This window comes from Clinocottus analis, unplaced genomic scaffold (genome assembly GCF_023055335.1).
Source record: "Clinocottus analis isolate CAN_PGR_092001 unplaced genomic scaffold, fCliAna1.0.p SCAF_11, whole genome shotgun sequence".
Lineage (NCBI taxonomy): Eukaryota > Metazoa > Chordata > Actinopteri > Perciformes > Cottidae > Clinocottus > Clinocottus analis.
Genome location: NW_027175832.1, coordinates 13,446,554 through 13,465,563, shown reverse-complemented (window position 1 = coordinate 13,465,563; position 19,010 = coordinate 13,446,554). Strand labels below are relative to the sequence as shown.

The following is a 19,010-nucleotide window of genomic DNA, read 5'->3' as shown; positions in this document are numbered from 1 at the left end:
ATGTTGTGATCTTCTGTCTTTAGCACTTGCCAAGTTGTTGAGTATATTATATACCTTATTATTTTGGTAGACTGTGAACTAGAAAGTATGTGTAATACCTTGGAGTCCAGCATATTTGAGGCTCTCCCATCCTGGGATACTGTAACAGCCTCCACCATCTTCTTGTTCTTCTGAGTCACAGCAAAACAGCAGCACGTTTAGGTCTGCTAAGGTCAGCTTGGACATCAGCCTGTGAAACACACACATCATGCTTTACCAAATGAGATCATGTTTTTTATATTATCCTCTATCATCACGTGGTGTCATGGTCACAACGGTTCATCTCACAGCAGAAGTCTGTGTGAGTGGACCCTGCCTCCGCCTGGTGTCAGCTTCATAAGCAGGGAACATGTTATTGGTCAACACTACAGCAGTCATTCTATTGGTTGGGAAATTGAGGTCTGGGTTATTGCATTGTATTAAAAAATGGGTGTCAGGAGAAGGACTGAAGATGGAATGCCAGCAGCAATATATCTGAGAGCAGAAATACAGTTTCAGTAGAAGCAGAGCAAATCCAAGCAGAGCGTTCGCTGATTTGTTATGATCAGACTGTGATGTCATCACATGAAGCTGTTGCTATGCCCCTGCTAATAATCCTGCAAGAGGCAACCAGCAATCCTGGGCCAAGAAGGGCTCCTGCTGGAAGACCAACAGCTTAAACACATCTCCAACCATCTGGGAGATCCAGAGCCGTTGATTCATTAGATAGTCCTCATTAGGGGTTCAGATCCATCCCAATATTAATGAATACACACATGTATTTAGTGATTTATATATAAATGACTCTCAATGAACCGTTTATATATGTGGATATTGTTAACATGTATATAATGATAACTATGTTTGTGTGCATTGAAACATGTTGTGGGAAAAGTCATTTCCATATAAAATCCCAAAATACATTTGTGACTCCTTCTTTGTGCGTTCATTGATATTGATATTCACCTGAGCCTGTGTGTGTGATTGTGAGTGTAAGTGTGTGTGTGTGTGAGAGTGTGTGTGTGTGTGTGTGTGTGTGTGTGTGTGTGTGTGTGTGTGTGTGTGTGTGTGTGTGTGTGTGTGTGTGTGTGTGTGTGTGTGTGTGTGTGTGTGTGTGTGTGTGTGTGTGTGCGTGGGTACTTACTGTGCCAGGGGTTTCTGCAATGCTTCTGGTGGGTTCTCATCTGCTACACTGCCTCTCCTGTACTTTGGGCTGAACTGCGAAAGATAATACCTCAGCACCCCGGCCACCTTTTGGGCCTTGGGGTCCAGACTAACCCTGTGAGGAAAATACATGTATGACGAACAACTGATTCAAATGCAGAATGCTAATCCATTCACTTTCGACAAAGCATAGAAAGGATTATAAATGTGTCTTGCGGTGCGTCTTAAATAATTATGCAAACACTGTACTGATAAGGCTTTGAGTGTGTGTGCATGTGTGTGTGTGTGTGTGTGTGTGTGTGTGTGTGTGTGTGTGTGTTTACCTGAAGGCGATGACGCTGCCAGGTGTCAACTTCTGAAAGGTGATTTCCTGCACAAACTCTGATGGACCTTTAGATGTCACTGCAGCTTGCTTCACCAGTGTACTCTCCTCTAACTATATACAAATATATATATATACATATATAATATATGTATTTTATTGATATACTCATTCATTTAATATTGCAAGAATCAGCATGTGACTCTAAGGGATCATAGCAATATTTACCGATATATGCTCCTTTATTTCCAAGGTGTATTCTGGCATGCCGTTGATGTACTGGTCGTCCTTCTCGTAGCTCCCTGACAGCCGCTCCACGGTCCTTGCCTCCAGAACCACTTCCTCAATTTTCCCTGGAGAGGGAGGGACAAACAGATACTCTCAGCATCGCCAACACTCATTGTAAACTAACTCTTTGACAAAATCATGAACAAGTTAAGGAACAGATATAGTTCAAGACACACATGCTACAAAGGCAATGCAAGCAAAACATCTAGAAATACACTTTGATTCCTGATCAAGGTTAAAAGGTAATGTTATGGTCATACCAGGGATGAACATGGGTGGGACATTGTTGTCGTACTGGTGGGTTTTGGGGTTCTGGAAAGCTGTCCTGCACACTGCCACCACTGACTGGTGAGTGCTGGGACAGTGTCGAGTAACTGCAACCACGTCAGCATCTACCTGGTCTACAAACACCTGAGAGGAAAGGGTTAGAGATTAAACTGATTTCTGATGGTGGAGACTAATGCACATTAGAAAACCTTTTCAGACTACATCATGGGTGTGTACTGAACAGAATGTTCAGAGCTGGAGTTGGTGACAGAGGTCAGCTGTTCTGCTTTACACAACACTGTAAATGTGTACTCATTTGACATTATTCAAACAGGAAACTCACGATGTGGCTTGTTTTCCACCCAAATACTGTCCAAGTACAGCTGACAGTTTTGAGGCTGCATTGCGCAGCTTTTCTAGTATATCAGCTCTTAGTTTATTTAGGTAGTGCAGTTCAGCTTTCAACTCTGACAGTTGTACAACACAGTTTGGAAGCTTTAAGATTTCTGTATTTTAGGCACTGCTTTGTAATTTGTTTCAGCTGTCAGTATTCACACGCATTTTCTGCAGGAAATGTCTTTTCTGCTTTCCTTTTTTTACGTTAAACACCTTAATCTGATTAAGCTGTTTTATTATATTAACGCACATGCAAAGTACATTATTAGTCTAATAATGTAACTTCAACTTACAGAAATTGCTGAAGCTATTTTATTTGTGTTGCACTCCTAAATCCTTATCCTCTTTGACATACAAAGAGTGGGAATGAATAATCCCAAGGGACAATCCTGAATCTGGGAAATTCAAAATGGCCACAATCCACTCTACTTCCTTTTCATTTTGTAATTAGTATTGACAGAGTTGAACCCTTCATAGGTCTGGGAAGAACAAGACCAGATGTAAGGTTGAATAGGACCTGCACAACATTGTTGTAATGCGTAAGTAGCGCTTGTACGGTCTAAAAAGATAGCCGTCTTTTTGAACTTTAACTTCCTACAATATAAGTTCTCTCCCTGCTTCATTGTCAAACCCTCCACCCAGGTCCGCAAAGTCGGCATCATCCTCGATCCCAGCCTCTCTTTCCTGCCCCATGCCAACCACAATACCAAAACTGCCTTCTTTTATCTCAGGAACATTGCACACCTCCCTGTCCTCTGCCGCCACCAACATTCTCATCCATGCCCTCATAACATTCAGACTCGACTACAGCAACAGCATCCTCTACTGCTCACACACCAAAATCCTCAATAAACTTCAATATGTCTAAAACTCTGCCGCCCGACTGCTCACCTCCACTGACGCTACGATCATATCACCCCGATCCTACACAACCTCCACTGGCTTCCGGTCAAGTACAAGATAGACTTCAAACTGCTACTCATCACTTACAAATCCCTAAACAACCTGGTCCCTCCCTACCTTGCTGACCTCCCCCTCCACGCCCCAACCCGTTGCCTCAGAACCTGAAGATCATCAGGACCAACCACCGGACCTGGGGTGACAGGGCCTTCTCAGCTGCTGCACCCCCTCCTCTGGAACACCCAACCCATCCGCATCCGTCAGACTCCCACCCTACCATCATTCAAGCAGGCCCTCAAAACACACCTCTTCCACTCAGTTTCACCTGTTAAACCCCTGCACCTACCCTCGCTATGCATCTGTAGTTTGCTTTCCTTTATTTCTTTGTTAGCCAAAATGTTTTTGTTTTGTTTTGTTTGCTTTGTCTCCCCGTTTTTGTTCTGTTCTGTTTGTCACTGTCTTTTCTCCACATTATAAAGCATCTTTGTGTGTCTTCAAAAGCGCTATAAAAATTGAAATTATTATTATTGAGGACGCAAAATCCATTAAATTTGGTTTTGTTACAATTTGTGTGAGGTAGACCCATGTATTTAGATCAAATATCTGGACTACATGCTACCTGTATGAATCCCTGAGAGGCCAGTTCCTGGTGCAGCTTGTTGAGAGCCAGTTTCCCAGCTATGATGCCCGTCTGAAAGCCAACCTCACCAGGAGAGGTGGGATCAGCTGAGGGGCTCCACTTGGGGTAGAACCGCTCCTCCTTTACCACGGAGATCTACACACACAGACACACACACACACACACACACACACACACACAGACAGACAGACAGACAGAGACACACACAGACAGACAGAGACACATTAATGTGCTGTACTATCTGAAATAAAGTTTGATTGCCCACTTAAAGAAAATACTAAATACTAAATGCTGTAACAATATTGAAATGTTTGATGGAAACTGTTAGTGTTGAGTTTTTTACGCAATGAAACTTGTTTCGTCCAATGTGAAGATCAAATCAAGGGAAATCACAAAGATTTGATGTTATGCATCCTCCAGATGCCTTCATTAAACAGACAGATGAAGTGAAGCGATTGTCATTGTTTTTATCGTTTTATTCTATGTCTATGCTTATTGTTATGCACCTTTTACAAACAAATTCTTTGTATGTGCAACGTACTCAGCCAATAAACCATTCATATTGTGATTTGTATGTCCCGCAGTGGTCTTTGTTATGGCTAGACTATCTAAACAATCCGATTGGCTGGAGAAATCGATAGTTTGCTTTGATTGGATCTTGAACCTATGCTCTCCCAGGCTTTTTCTTTTTTTGACACCATCACAAACAAGAATGAATAGTTGGAACAAAGTCCTAGCATTCATATTTTCAGTTAGACTAGTCTACAAACCCCCACATCCCCAACAATATATATTTTAACATTCAGATTAACATAGTGGAAATTTGGATTAGAACAGAAAAAACACAACCTTGATAGATGTGACACTAGCACGACATCTAGCTTTTCCAACTAAATAAACAAGCATTAACCACATGTTCTATAATTGCAATAAATAAGGCTATATTAGGGAATTTGTTTCATAAACACACAAAACAAGCCATGAATATGGTCAAAAGCTATGAAATACTGTTGAGCCAAAATTATGTTCATCACAGGTAATATCCTGTGCGTGTTTGTAAATTACCTGATGCGGCACTAACTCATCATATCCTCTGGTGGAGCCAGTAGCACAGCAGGCCATAGAGACCATGGCAGAGCTGGGGAGGGAGTCCAGTGCTGACCGCAGCTGCATCACACAGTCAGGATTATCATTATGTATCACCATCATTCAGTGTTTTTAAGACAAACTATTTGGATTGCGCTTTCACATTTGATACAAAACTCTTTCCTGTCAAAATCTCTGCATCAAAAAAAGGGGTTTCCTCCCCTGAAGTGCGTTTTCTTTTTTTAAAGTAATACACAGTATATCGCTGTTATATTTCCTTTTTGAGTGATATACAGTATATTACTGTTATATTTCCAGAACGGTTACGGTTACAGTCATTATATCAGTTCAAAATAGAGAAAGCAACAACTGAAAGACTATTATTCATTTAGAATTACATACATCATAGGAATTATGAGAACTTATTCAGGTAAAACTTTCAAAATGTTAATTTAAAAAAAAGAGTGCAAATGGTTGTCAATATCTTCAATCAACTCTAACATCGCTATGGCAGAGACTCACCTGTATAGGACACTCGTTGTCATGAGTCACATCCAGAAACATGGCATGGGCGATGGAGGGCATCAGTGGGCGAAGACTGGGCTGAACAAACGCTCCGACGGGCTCGCCCCCGTAACGATGGACCAGCCGGCCCTCTTCATGGCTGTCACCGGCTGACATGGCCTCTAACAACAAAATGGCTCTTTCTCATTTCACCATTTCGTGCCCCCTTAATTCCTTTCCTTGTTTCCTCTCTTCGCATTTTAGTCGTGCTCAAAGGAGGCGAGGAAGAGACGAGGAAAGGATTCAAAGCAACAGGCATTCAAGTATCTGGTGATTATAATTAAAAAATGGGTTTAGTGGTTTGATCTGATCATCTTAAATAAATACAAGGGAGGAAGGAAGGAGGAGGAGCTAGTAACAAGGACTGACTAACGAGAAGCTTGTAACGAGGAGCAAATAACAAGGAGCTCGTAATGAGGAGCGACTAACGAGGAGCGACTAATGAGGAACTAGCAACAAGGAGCTAGTAACGAGGAGCGACTAACGAGGAGTGACTAACAAAGGAGCTCGTAACGGGGAGCGACTAACAAGGAGCGAGTAACGAGGGGCGAGGAGCGAGGGGCTAGGAATAAGGGCCGATAGATAACACAAGCTTAGGTTTAGGGTGTTTGTTCAACAATGTACAGCCTAAACTCAAGACATGACTGGTAGTCAGAATATTGACAGAATATTCCCAATTTCTAATTTGTTTTTAAAATGTTAAATTTAACTGGCATTGATATTTTCAAATTTGAGAACTGTGTTAAAATGTAGACAGGTGACAGGGAAACATTACACAGAGGGAACTCCGGCTGACTGAACAACACAAATACCAACCGGAATAACCCAAACTGTCTAACTGGTGAATGTTAATAGTGTAATGTATGCAGCTGCATTCAGTGTGTGTGCATGTTGATCATTTACATGACTGTACCTCGTATGAGCGACGTGATCCCTAGCTTGGTTACGAAGATGTTATCCAGTTCCTCACTGCCGGTGAACAGTTCAGCCACCACATATAGGTTAGGACAAATGCTTCTGGCCACGCCCAGCATGAACTGCTCATCCACAGCAAGACAACACATCAAAACCAGCGCAGGCAGTTCAACAGAGGAGGATGGGGAAAACAAAAGGACAGAGAGAAGAGGAAGAGGAGAGTAATGTGAAGGAAATGCAGGCAGTTAAACAACCACAACATGCGGTTCATGAACAAAGTTAGAGTAGAGAGAAAAAAAGAGATAGGATATGAAGAGGAAGAATGCAGAACAAGCAGTGAAAAGAGAAGAAGAAAGACAAAAACATGTTAGTTCATGCAGATGACTTGTACCTCGTATAAGGCTGCTTATTCCCAGCCGGTTAACAAACACATTGTCAAGGAGCTCGCTGCCTGTAAACAGTTCAGCTATCACATACAGATTGGGTCTGACCGCTCTGGCAACACCTAGCATGGCCTAGACAAGACAATGCACAGCATTATAAACAGGGTGAAGAGAAAGATCTGCTGTTAAAACTGGTGTACAGTATGCATCTTCCTTTAAACACACACCAAGGCTGGGACATTAATCTTTGCACAATGAAATTAGGATATATTCATAAACTTGTCCTATTAAAAGCTACAAGACGTATCGTATTGTATGTTCCTACTAGCCTCTCACAGGATCATCTCACTGTGGCATGTACATGTCTGTTAGTGTAGTTTGCAGCATATACTCCTGAATGTTTCCTGAAGGTATATCATAACACTGTGGTCATAATGAGCATCACGGTTGTTTTGTTTCACAGCTTTCACTTCTCAGGCCGGACACTTTTAGCCACTTCAAAAACAAACATGGCTTTTCTGTAGTTGCTGTGCATCTGACATTTTAAATTGATTAAATACAAATAAATGAACTGCTATTGCATTTGTGACACTTCCCTGCACAATATTTAGCTTCTCCATTAAACCAACAAGAAAGACAATACCATTGTGTTCTGAACATGAATTATTAATAATGAATTACAGGTTTCAACCAGTGTATTTAAGGACATCTAATTAACTGCACGGTAGTAATATGAGAATAGATGACAATACCTCAGCTACATGTAATGGCGTAGAGTGGCAGTTGTCCAGTCTGACTCCATGGAAATATTTGGCAGTGATTTCTGTGTACTTCTGCATGTGGGCCCACAAGTACGGGCAGTCCTCAGGCCCATTGCCGTAGCGGAGTTTGACACTGTCCCCCCAGCACACCAGCTCCCGACGCACATAAACATTGGAGCCTATGTAGCACAGACAGAGCAGGACTACTACAACGAATCTCAATGTCATCAGTGCAGACTGTTCAGACTGTTACACTGATATTCTCAGGTCCCTATTCATGGACATCGAAATTACAATGTGTTTTAGCTCATATAAACAGTGATGCAACAGGACAAAGCATCAAGGACAGTTGGAGGAATGAGGATTGCCTCTTCAACCTTGTCACAGAATGTCTTTATATATTTCTCCTGTACCTGTGTGTTTTCTAAGAACTTTAATATATCAACCTGGTTCAGCAAAGTTGCGCAGTGGATCGTCTCCCATCACCCAACCGTTGTGAGCCAGGAAGTGACATGCCTTCACTGGCTGGTCCAGCAGCTGCATCTCCTGCTCCAGAGTCATATCCTGATAGGGGAAGGTGAAGTACCTGAGACAGACACATGAAAACACTTGATCTCCACCAACACTTAGCCTCCCATCACTCCTGGTATTATCATATATACACACACACACACATATATATATATATATATATATATATGCATACACACACACACACACACACACACACACACACACACACACATATATGTCTCCCTCTCTCTCTCCCTGTCTCTCTAAATTCATTACCTGGTAACCAGAGGGTTTTTCTTGCTAACAGGACCAAGTTTGGGTCCGTGGTCTGCCAGCCGCTCATACACTACGTTTCCCACAATACAGTTGGCCGCCTTGAGGAAGAGAAGGAACACAAAGAACAGGATGCATTATGTATCTTGGGAAACCCTCACTGTCTCCACTTACACACTTAATGCAAATACCCTGCTCTATTGCTGACAACACACTATTTTGGTAGTCAGTATACAAGTAATGAATATGAATGACACGAGGAAGCGCCTCCTTGACTCTCCATACCATAAGTGTCAAATTTGGCCCCAGCTAACTACAGTGGGCAATCATATATTCAACCTTAGTTTTGTGCTTGGTCATATCATGCTGCAGTACTGCATACTAATGCTTATTTCTATGTTGTTATTTATAGAGCAGTGACCCTCCCTTGTGGTACATTACACACTGCCGTACCTGCTCCTGGTGCTGGTGCATGATGTTGAGTTGTTCTTCATTCAGCTCGTTCAATTTCTGTCTCAGCCAACGGCAGCACTCCTCGATGTGCTGTGGGGAGGAGCTATAAAGAGAAATATCAAAACTCTACATCTATGTGCTACTTACATATATGTATGTAGCACTTTTCATGTTTGTAACTTAGTGTATATGTATAAAAAAGAGCCTGCCAGGATGATGTTTATGACTTTGTTCAAGAAACTGCAATAGTACACAAGATATATTATTGCTGGTCATTTATCAGCTCAATTCATTTATCAAGCAGTAATATTTAACATCGCCAATTTAATGTCAACAAAAGTTCCTTTTTCTTTTTACAAAAGAATCCGCCTTTGGCAGTGAACAAACTGCATACTGATTTCATTTTTTCTAAATTGAATTAAAAAAACATAAGAGAAAATGTTTTCTCTTTAGTTTTTAGTTTTAAAATAATGCCTCTAGGTCTCAACAGTAAGGGTTGCCAGGTTGCCATTGGCCTACTATTGGTCTTTGATTGCCATCAGTGGCAACCTCTATTTAACACATAACAAATAGGGACAGGAAATAGCAACAAGTGCACTTAAAAATTAATACAGAAAAAGAGGCAAAGAGGCGAAGTCTTGGGAGGCGAAGCATCGCCATCTTAGAACCGGATAGAAAATGATACCAAAAATCCTGTACAACAAAGATATGTTATGTATTTCAATTGCAACTGATTAGTATCTAAATTACTCAAAATATAAGAGCACTCAAAAAGCGTGGTTGCTTAAATGTGAGTGAGTTCCGGCTGCTGTGTAGAGTTCTTTATAACCTTTCAGCAGTTAAGAAAAGAGACTTGAGTTGTCAAATCTACAACTTGAAGAACCGCTAAAACACATACAAAAACAAAGATTGAACAATAATCGCTGCAGCTGGAGGTTCAGGTTCAGACCTGTGAGGTACGAAGGTCTCTAGAGCAGAGTCCATGTCCACTGTGTTGCCATAACGATGGTAATTTGGGTCCTGAATGATATTCAGGCCCTTCTTCCCTGCGGTCTTACTCTGGTCCGGCTTGGTGCCTAAAACAGATACACGGAAAGATCTTTTAAATGAAATATCATCATCAGCTTTCTAATGGAGGAGTTCAACCACAGTGATGTGAACAAACATGTTCCTGTCCATGAGTTTATACAACATAAAGAAATGCATCTGTCATGAAAACTACTTGTGTTGGTTGAGCTATTGACTCACAACTATGGGTCAATATATAGATTATATTATTCTTATTTTAAGACCATTTTACGCTAAGGATAAAAAAGAGAATACAATAGCATAATATTCAGACATTGGAATGGGAATGTGACATAAAATTTTAAATAGATTCTCAGGGTTTGTTGGTTCTATTGTCCATTTGTAGAGACGACCCTTCTGTGCATTTTGGCATGTTGGCTATGTTTTTGGTGACTTTCAGCCCCGTGTTACAGTAGTCTTTATTATCCGTGCCTGGCAGATCTCATAGTATTTACAGAGGAGCACATTTCTATGAGTCAGTCTGTTTGTTCTGTGTTACGCATGCTCTTTCAGCAACAGTATGTTCGGCTCTGACAAACACATGAGACGTACACAGCAATTGTGTCCCTGCACATATCTTGTTTAAGCTTATGGGCCCGGACATGTTTTTTAAGTTTTGCAAACATTACTAAGTTTAAATGGAAGGACATACAGACCGTTGAGCAGTTGGGTTCTGAACTGTTCCACAGCATCATCCACTTTGAGCTGGTAGAACTCCCACAGCTTGATCTGTGGATACACGTCCTGCCACAACGCACTGCGGATGGCCTGACGCGCGCGTGTGCACACATGCGCGCACACACACACACACACACACACACACACACACACACACACACACACACACACACACACACACACACACACACACACACACACACACACACACACACACGGTTATGATATGAGCCTCTTATATAGTATGCAAAACGCTGTTGAATAAAATGAATATGTAACATGAGCTATGACTCTTTTCACAGTCTAAAAACAACGAGGTATTTGGTCGTTGCAAACAGAAATGATTTACAGGTTTATTTGCATATATTTATTTTGTGAAGTGCAAAGGCTACTGGTAACATGTGAAGACACATTGCAGGCGTGAACAGGGCTTAACATGGCAGCTCTCTAGCATCTACCGGCACAAAGAAAACACATTCTACATGTAACATGTCTACACGTTTTTCGACACTTCAGCTGTAAATAAATGAAAGAAATTAACTCCATGACACATTTTATCAAAGGTTTGGACTGCTAAATGTAGTCTTTTTTTGTCTTTGTTACATCTCAATAGCAATACATGATGTAAAGATTGACTAATGCTATCATATGATTGATAAATCCCATTGGCTGTCACATGTATCTTAAAATACACACTGTTCATAGGGTGCACAGCTGTGCTGACCTGGCTTTACTCACTTTCAGATGGCTCTCATTGGTAACAGCAGCAGGAAGTCCCTTAGCCTCGTAGCGTCCCTCTGCTACTCTGGTGGTTAAATGCCAGATAGCTCTGTCTAAGACCCAGGCTGGTCGTAGGTGAGGAGAGTTCACCAGGTTGTACCCACACTCTGGATGTTCCTTTATCCACCCACTGTTAGCAGCTGCAAAGAAAAAGAGAGAAAACTGAATCAGAATCACCCCCATCCATCCATCCACCCATTTTCAGCCGCTTAAACAGGGTTGAGTCTTGGTGGCAGCAGAGCCAGGTGGCTGACCCAGGCTTCCCTCTCACCCACAACACTTTCCAGCTCACCCTGGGGGACCCTGAGGCATTCCCAGGCCAGCCGGGATATATAATCCCTCCAGCGTGTCCTGGGTCTTCCCCAGGGTCTTTTACCCCAATTTAGTCATTATTAAAATGACAAAATGACTTAAAAAGAGGAAAAATGCTGAAACTTATCCTTAAAAATCCCGGTGAGGATGATTCAGAAAGGAATCCTTCTAAGATACTAACATTGTTCACTAGATGGAGCGGCTTGTAGTTATTGTAACTTTAATGAAGAAGGTAATGGTCAAATGGAATTCCCTTTACTAAAAATGAAATGATGGTTCAGTAAAATTACATTCTTGAGATAACATTTCATTTAGCTGATGCTTTTATCCAAAGTTACTTAAAGTTTTCCTTCTATACACCGTAGACACAGCAATGGGAAGCAAATAGGGGTTAAGTGTCTTTCTCAAGGACACAACGACAAAGACTAGCGGAGCCGGGACTTGAACCACCGATCATCTCATTGAAAGTAGGCACGCTAACCACTGAGCCACACACCATTTCTAATGCTCTAGTTTTTGTAAACTTTACAACAACAAAAAAGGAAAACAGATTTTCATGATAAACTTAATAATACAATACTATATGTTCCACAGCAGATGATATAGCAGCTTACAGATCTACAGATGGACTGGCACTGAAACTAAATCAATCCCAAAGTCAGAGTTTAACCTTTTGGTCAGGCTCACTTTACTGTTGACCTTTACTGGGAAGACGAGGGGATGAGACTCTCCTATTTTAGAGCTGCAGTGTCCTTTCACTGAGCTTCATGTTGGTGTGTTCACTTTTCTTTAATACGCGACCTCATTTCATGCCCTTTAATCAGCTACTGAAACCACACCCCGTTTAGAAGACTGGTTTTGTTTCTGACCACATATCAGACCCTAATCACAATGGAAAAGATGAGACTCCATTAGATGTGTGCTGTCCACACTGATATGAAAAAGAATACAGATCTGAGTCCCAGTGGGGCTGATTTGGGCTGCTGTCACTTGCAGTGTGAACAAAGTAAATCCAGTGTACACTACAGCTACCAGGGCTGATTGACTTTCTGATCTATTCTTGTGAATACGGTAATCCTTCTTGGTCAAAGGGACTTCTGAATGTCATCTAATGCCTCGCTGCTGTGGGTTTGACCTTTCCCTCCTGGTTGACAAGTGTAGAGAAGTGCAGTAGTGATTCTAACTAAAGTGGAGCTGGATGGAAGAAATTCTTCTCTGTTTCTAATACATACTTCTGCATTTAAGCAACAACAAGTGAAAGTAAAATATCTCATTTGAAGCGTCATATTTATTATACATCAGTCTACAACAATCAGTGGCAGGCCGTCAGGGTCTTCTAAGCCTTCTCTAGTGGCCTAAACACAATCACAAAGTTAGAGCTATTTTAATCTCCATCCTCCCTGTATAGGGAGAGCATCTCAAGTTCATGTTTACAAGTGGTCGTATGAACCCAAAATGAGTTCTAATACTTATTATTATTGTTATTTTATATCCTTTTTCAGAATCTTCTTGTAAAAAAAAAAAAGTAAATGAAAAAAAAAAAATCACTTTTATAACATATTTTTTATCTTAACTATGAACACGACACGACACGTTCAAAATGTGTGCTTCAGACCCTTACCAAAGTACCACATACTAATAACACCCCTTGTTGGAAAGAACAGGCCCTAAAGAAGTGTTGGAGTCATTCGATGTTTTTTCAGAAAAGAAAACTGTGTAAATCAATTCAGAAATAGAAAAGCTCGAAGTTCTACGAGGAAACAAAATGTCCCTGAGGCATGGCCGTATGCATTCTCTTCAGTAGACAGTGCATGTGCTCTGTGAAGCGGTTCAAAGTTCAAGGAACTTCCAGGAAAATGGCGGCGACCCGAAATGTAAATGAAAAAAATCCCTGACGTTTCGGGGAATTAGTCAAGCAAAACGGAGATGTGTTTGTTATTGAAATCCGGCGCTGTAAAGGATACTTACAGATGATTTTGTGAAACCTTACGGGCCCCGCGTAAAGTTGACGGCTAAACATTCGACTTTACATAAGTTCATAAACTCAACGGTTACTTTTATAGTAGTGTACAGAGCCGATGTCTTCTCAAAAGGGTTGCAGTATTGTAGCCACGTGAAATTAAGTTAACCAACGATATGGCTGTGGAGAAAATGAAGGAAACGTTAAAAAAATAACTAATAATAATTTTTTTCCGGGTCTAATAATGGAATGGCCGCAGGGGGCATGGTGAGGGCATAGGGTTCAAAAATAATAATAATAAAATAAAAAAATATATAATTAAAAGTTATAACTATTTTATAATGTACTTTTTTCAAAAATACACTACATGCATTATAACTATTTTCCCATTGCACAGCTGGCTTTATCTTGTCCTTTGCTCCTTCAGGCCTCTTGTATAGCTTTTTGGGACCTGTTTAACAGCATTTTTTATCCAATCACATTTCACCTGTCTTCCTCTATGTAAGAGTAGCCTGCTTAAAATACATGAAACAGCCAAAATTGTCTATTTAACAGTATAATAATATAAACTGTATCCAAAAACAGGCTGATCAAACGTGACGTCAATTTACTCTACTATGCAGTAACTGCAGCGACGCGGTATATAGTCTGTCTGATAACAGATACATCATATACATATACACGCTGCGTTTTATAGATTGGCCCTGATGATGATGCCCACCTGAGGCCGTTCTAATATGTTGTCTTTCAGTCTGTCTCCACTCTGGTGAGACACACACATAGTATATGCACACAGTCACTTACCAGTATGATTATACACCACATCTGTAATACACAGCATGTTCCATTCCTTCTTTAACTTTTCCACCAGAGCCCCCACATCTGCCCAGCTGTAGCTCTGACCGGCGGGGCTGAACTCGGGGTTAAAGCTGAGCTGGTCTGCCAATGAGTAACAGGACCGAGACTCTCCTAGAGTCTGCAGCGGCGTGAAGTGGATCATGTTGTATCCTTTGAGGGAAACCCACATACACATTAATGAGCAAATGCACCATACTGTATAATATAACTATTATTATTAATAATAATAATATTAATAATACTGTGTATGATATGATGTAGTGCAATATGGCCAATAAGATCAATATGTTGTGCTGCCAGATATATATATATATATATATATATATATATATATATATATATATATATATATATATATATATATATATATATATATATATGTCATTTATTTATTCATTTATCATTCAATCTGAATGACCCACCTCTACTCTGAAGGTTCCAGCCCCTGTGACCCTGAGCCTACTGACTTCACACACTGTGTCTAGTACAGTCCCTGTAGCTAAACACACCACAATGATCTGAGTTCAGGCATTCGGGCTAAAGGTAAGGACTAAAATAACTTTCTGTAAACAAAAACTGTCTGTCAATATGTTCCTGTGACCTCAAGTGACTTCTCAGGTTCAGGCTCACAAGCATTCTTGCAAATCTTGTTTCGCCGAAGCTCACTAAAGGGCTCCGCCATCTATATGCCTATTTCCACAAAGATACACAAACCTGACTCCTTGGCCACTCTCAGTCGATCTGGCCAGTCATTCAGGTGTCCCAGGCATTTGGAGAGGTAGGTCTGGATGGTGATGCAGTCCAATGCCAGTATGCGATTGTCTGCTCCAACATGAAGGACTGGGTCGACTACGATGTATCCTCCTCCTGACCTCTCTGTGTCTCTGTGGGGGAAAACATGTTGAATAAAAAACACCAAACAAAGTGGACGTTCACAGCTGTACCAACCAGAATCAAACAGTGACACCCACACGAACATCCAAATCATAAGGTATACAGATGGCATTCATTAATGCTAAATATTATGAATGGTAAATGGACCTGTACAGCCCTTTTCTAGTCTTTTGACCACTGAAAGAGCTTTAACACTACGAGTCATCATTGACACACATTTCCACAGGGCAGTGCACATGCAGTGGCTCAGGTGCAACCTGCCCCTCAGGAGTAATAATATTGATTTGGGGTTAAGCGTTTTGCCCAAGGACACATCGACATGGGCTAGAAACCCAGGGAACCGCCGCCCGTCTGATTGAAGGACAACCTGCTCACCATTGAGCCACAGACGGCCGAAAAGGAAGCGTCAAAGGAAAGCTGTGATGCAGGCTGTATTCATGTGTTGTCATTCTACAGGATTAAAGTCCCTTAAAAAACTAAACTAAACAATATTGTATGACGGAGTGTGGAGTCTTACAGCCTGAGAGAAGAAGTCTGGTGGTACTTCTGTATCTCTAACCAGAAGGCAAACCGGCTGCTGCGAGGGTGGCTCACCTCATCTCACCATATCACCAATAATGCACACAGAAGGATTCACAAAAGAATTTGTGATTCATAGATACATGACTATCTCCCTCTTTTCAATGCACACAAAATAAGTAATATTATATATAAATGTAAAACTTTACATGAAAATAGGATTTAAATATATAATATATATATATATAAATCCACAAACGCATGTATTCATAAGGATTTCACATTTTCATCAAAAACATCCCAATCTCAAGCAGATGTCTCATTAGGCCCCACTCGTGTACTGTCATGTCATGCAGCGTGGGGACCAGGGAACCTCCTGCAAACAAAAGCTTGCTTCGTCATGTCAGAACTTTGGACTTGTGCACCCCTGACAAATATTGAAACAAGCAAACGCAAGACAGATAAGATGTCAAACAAACAGCAACTGGATAACATCCAGATAAACGACAGAGCAACATCTGGCCAGGCATCAACTTCAGGTTCTGAACATTTAAGCCGATGCGTAAGTGTTTGGTCACTTCCGTTCACTGGTTGAAAAAAATTAAGAGGGGCAATATGCCAAACTCAAGGCTTCAAAACTGCAATACACAAAGAAAATGGATGGCATCACAATGACTACTTTCACTTCTTACATACAGGCTAAGCAGCTGGTAAACAAGCATATACATATGCTCACATTAGCTAATATTTTCTAATGCTGAGATTTGTTGGGGAAAGAGGTATATTGATTGGAATAATGGGGAAGAGCTCCAGAAGGATGAATCCTATCTCTCATTTGAGGAGACGTGTGCTCAGTTGAAATATGGTTCAATACCCAGACGCTTTGAACCATTTCATATAGTCTTAATTTTAGTTAGCTCAAACGGTTGAAAGCTCTGGAAAAAGCTGTTAAAAAATGGGATTTTTTTTTCTTCAAACTACTATTGTGAAGGTCAAGAATGACCATTCATGCTTAACTGGTATCATTGCATAGTATGCACATTGACAACAGAGTCACATTATTGTACACTATGACAAATTCCTTCTTTATGAAAAGACTATTCAGAAACATTTAAGAAGATATATTATCATGTATAATTGTGAAATCTCCTGTGTTCTAAACACAGCAGATTTGTGTATCGGTGTTAATTTGCCTTCTGATGACAACTAACTCCAGCTAGCCTCTTTTTCCTCAGCTCTCATGAGCTATACAATAGTATTAGGGGATTTATTATCAGGAGGTTCTTACCCATATCCAAAGTAATACTGGTAGGACCCGGCAATCTTGAGGTCCAGAGAGCAGAACTTATCAGAGTCATCCTCCCTTCCTGTTGGGTAGCTCCATGCCAACACACGGAAGTTGTTTTGTTTAAATTGCTGTCCTTCAAGCGGATAGTTGGTGTGAACCACAACCCTCCTCCCCTGAAGGTTTGGACCCAGGCGAAACTGGAGCTCAAAACCTGTGGAGGCAGAAATGTTTTCATTAATTGATTTATTTCTACAAATGGCAATCATGAAAGATAAATGGTATGTTTACATGCTACTAATTAAATGCCATGCCACTAATGTGTATTAGAGGTGTGCAAAATGACCCAACATTGATATCATAGTATTTCTAGGGGTTTTGTGGTGACGTATCATGTCACAGTATTACAAAATTACACTCCACTTCAAAAAGGATATAAAAAAATATATATATATAAGCGAAAATAGACATAACATGATGTGTTGCAGCATGTGAGTAGCAGCACAGCAGCAGCAATGCTGTCTGTAAGTAGACCACATGCCAACACCCTGTGTGCTGCGTGCTGAATGCCGTGTCCTGCACGCTGTGTGCTGCGTGCTGCATGCTGCATACTGTGTGCTGCATGCTGCAGGCCGTGTGCTGCAGGCCGTGTGCTGGATGATCACTGGATGAATGGGGACATGTAGTTCCTTCATTTGTACACAGGGTGGCACACTATCTTCTAGAAGAGCATATAGGTAAGTGCCTGCTAATGGAAACAGGTGTGTGGGGATGGGAAATAATTTTTGACCGTGCCCGGTGGTAGTGCTGTATCCGGTTTTGTTGTATCCTGTGTTGTGCTGCAACATGTAAGACTAAATTAATTCAAGTGTATTGGACACTGTTGATTTATGCTATGGATTCATGGACCAGAGAATAAATGGATCAAAGAAACACAGTGCCCTGGACATTGGATTTGTTTGTGGCAAGAACACGCATCCGAACATGTTCTCCCATTCGCCCACTTAGTGTCTCTAAGACTGATATTGGGTAAGGGTAGAGCATTCACTGTGTGGGAGTGTCATAGTTCATTGGGGTTGTGTCTTACTCGTCCCTGTGTGTATGCCAAACCAAAATGTGTGTGCAAAATCCATGTTGGCATCGGAAATGGCATACCAGACACTAATAATGACTTGACTTTTGTGAATGTAAGTGTCATATCAATTTCAACTGAAAAAAAAAAACATTTCCGGGCTGCAAGATTATGGCCAAAATAGTAAGCACAATAACCCTAACCCCGAAATGAATATATAATTAGCTGTGCACCCCTTGAGCCCAGTTATTGGCTTCCTTCTATAGTCTCAACATCAGTACTGTAACATAAGACAACTCTCAAATAAACAAAAGGAATACTACACAATGTCAATCATAGGGATATTAGCCAAAAGAATTTCAGACTTCCTGGTTCTTCACAGTGGCCCATAAAAGGATGTCTATATATAGTCCAGTTTAACAGCCAGCCCACAAAACCTGATCAGGTTCAGAGTGCTGCAAATGTCAAATTTCTATCTCCGAACTAACACACACACAAACACGCACATAGTCTATTATTCATTTCAACGTATTGTAATTTGACTTAAAGCAACACTTCTTAATAATTTTTATGTCATGAAACCTTTCTTTTTTTTTACTCATTCACACACCAATGGTGATGGAGCTGCGAGGCCAGCGCCT

General features: G+C 40.9%; 1 protein-coding gene across 2 annotated transcripts in view; it reads right to left on the bottom strand.

Annotated features, from left to right (window-relative positions):
* The window catches only part of agla (amylo-alpha-1, 6-glucosidase, 4-alpha-glucanotransferase a), a 33,007-nt gene that overhangs the window by 9,779 nt on the left and 4,218 nt on the right, over nt 1-19,010 (bottom strand). Inside the window, exons 3-21 of one of the 2 annotated variants that reach the window (XM_068602267.1) lie at nt 17,301-17,511; nt 15,314-15,483; nt 14,546-14,749; nt 11,428-11,609; nt 10,668-10,779; nt 9,893-10,019; nt 8,944-9,046; nt 8,494-8,591; nt 8,151-8,290; nt 7,696-7,883; nt 6,952-7,075; nt 5,604-5,767; nt 5,061-5,162; nt 3,975-4,130; nt 2,053-2,203; nt 1,733-1,857; nt 1,506-1,618; nt 1,163-1,297; nt 99-229 (exon numbers count right to left, since the gene is read on the bottom strand). In XM_068602267.1, the coding sequence (XP_068458368.1) occupies nt 99-229; nt 1,163-1,297; nt 1,506-1,618; nt 1,733-1,857; nt 2,053-2,203; nt 3,975-4,130; nt 5,061-5,162; nt 5,604-5,767; nt 6,952-7,075; nt 7,696-7,883; nt 8,151-8,290; nt 8,494-8,591; nt 8,944-9,046; nt 9,893-10,019; nt 10,668-10,779; nt 11,428-11,609; nt 14,546-14,749; nt 15,314-15,483; nt 17,301-17,511 (2,736 nt within the window). Of the gene's footprint in view, nt 1-98; nt 230-1,162; nt 1,298-1,505; nt 1,619-1,732; nt 1,858-2,052; nt 2,204-3,974; nt 4,131-5,060; nt 5,163-5,603; nt 5,768-6,558; nt 6,683-6,951; nt 7,076-7,695; nt 7,884-8,150; nt 8,291-8,493; nt 8,592-8,943; nt 9,047-9,892; nt 10,020-10,667; nt 10,780-11,427; nt 11,610-14,545; nt 14,750-15,313; nt 15,484-17,300; nt 17,512-19,010 lie in introns of both variants that reach the window. The other variant, XM_068602257.1, reaches the window with a different exon arrangement.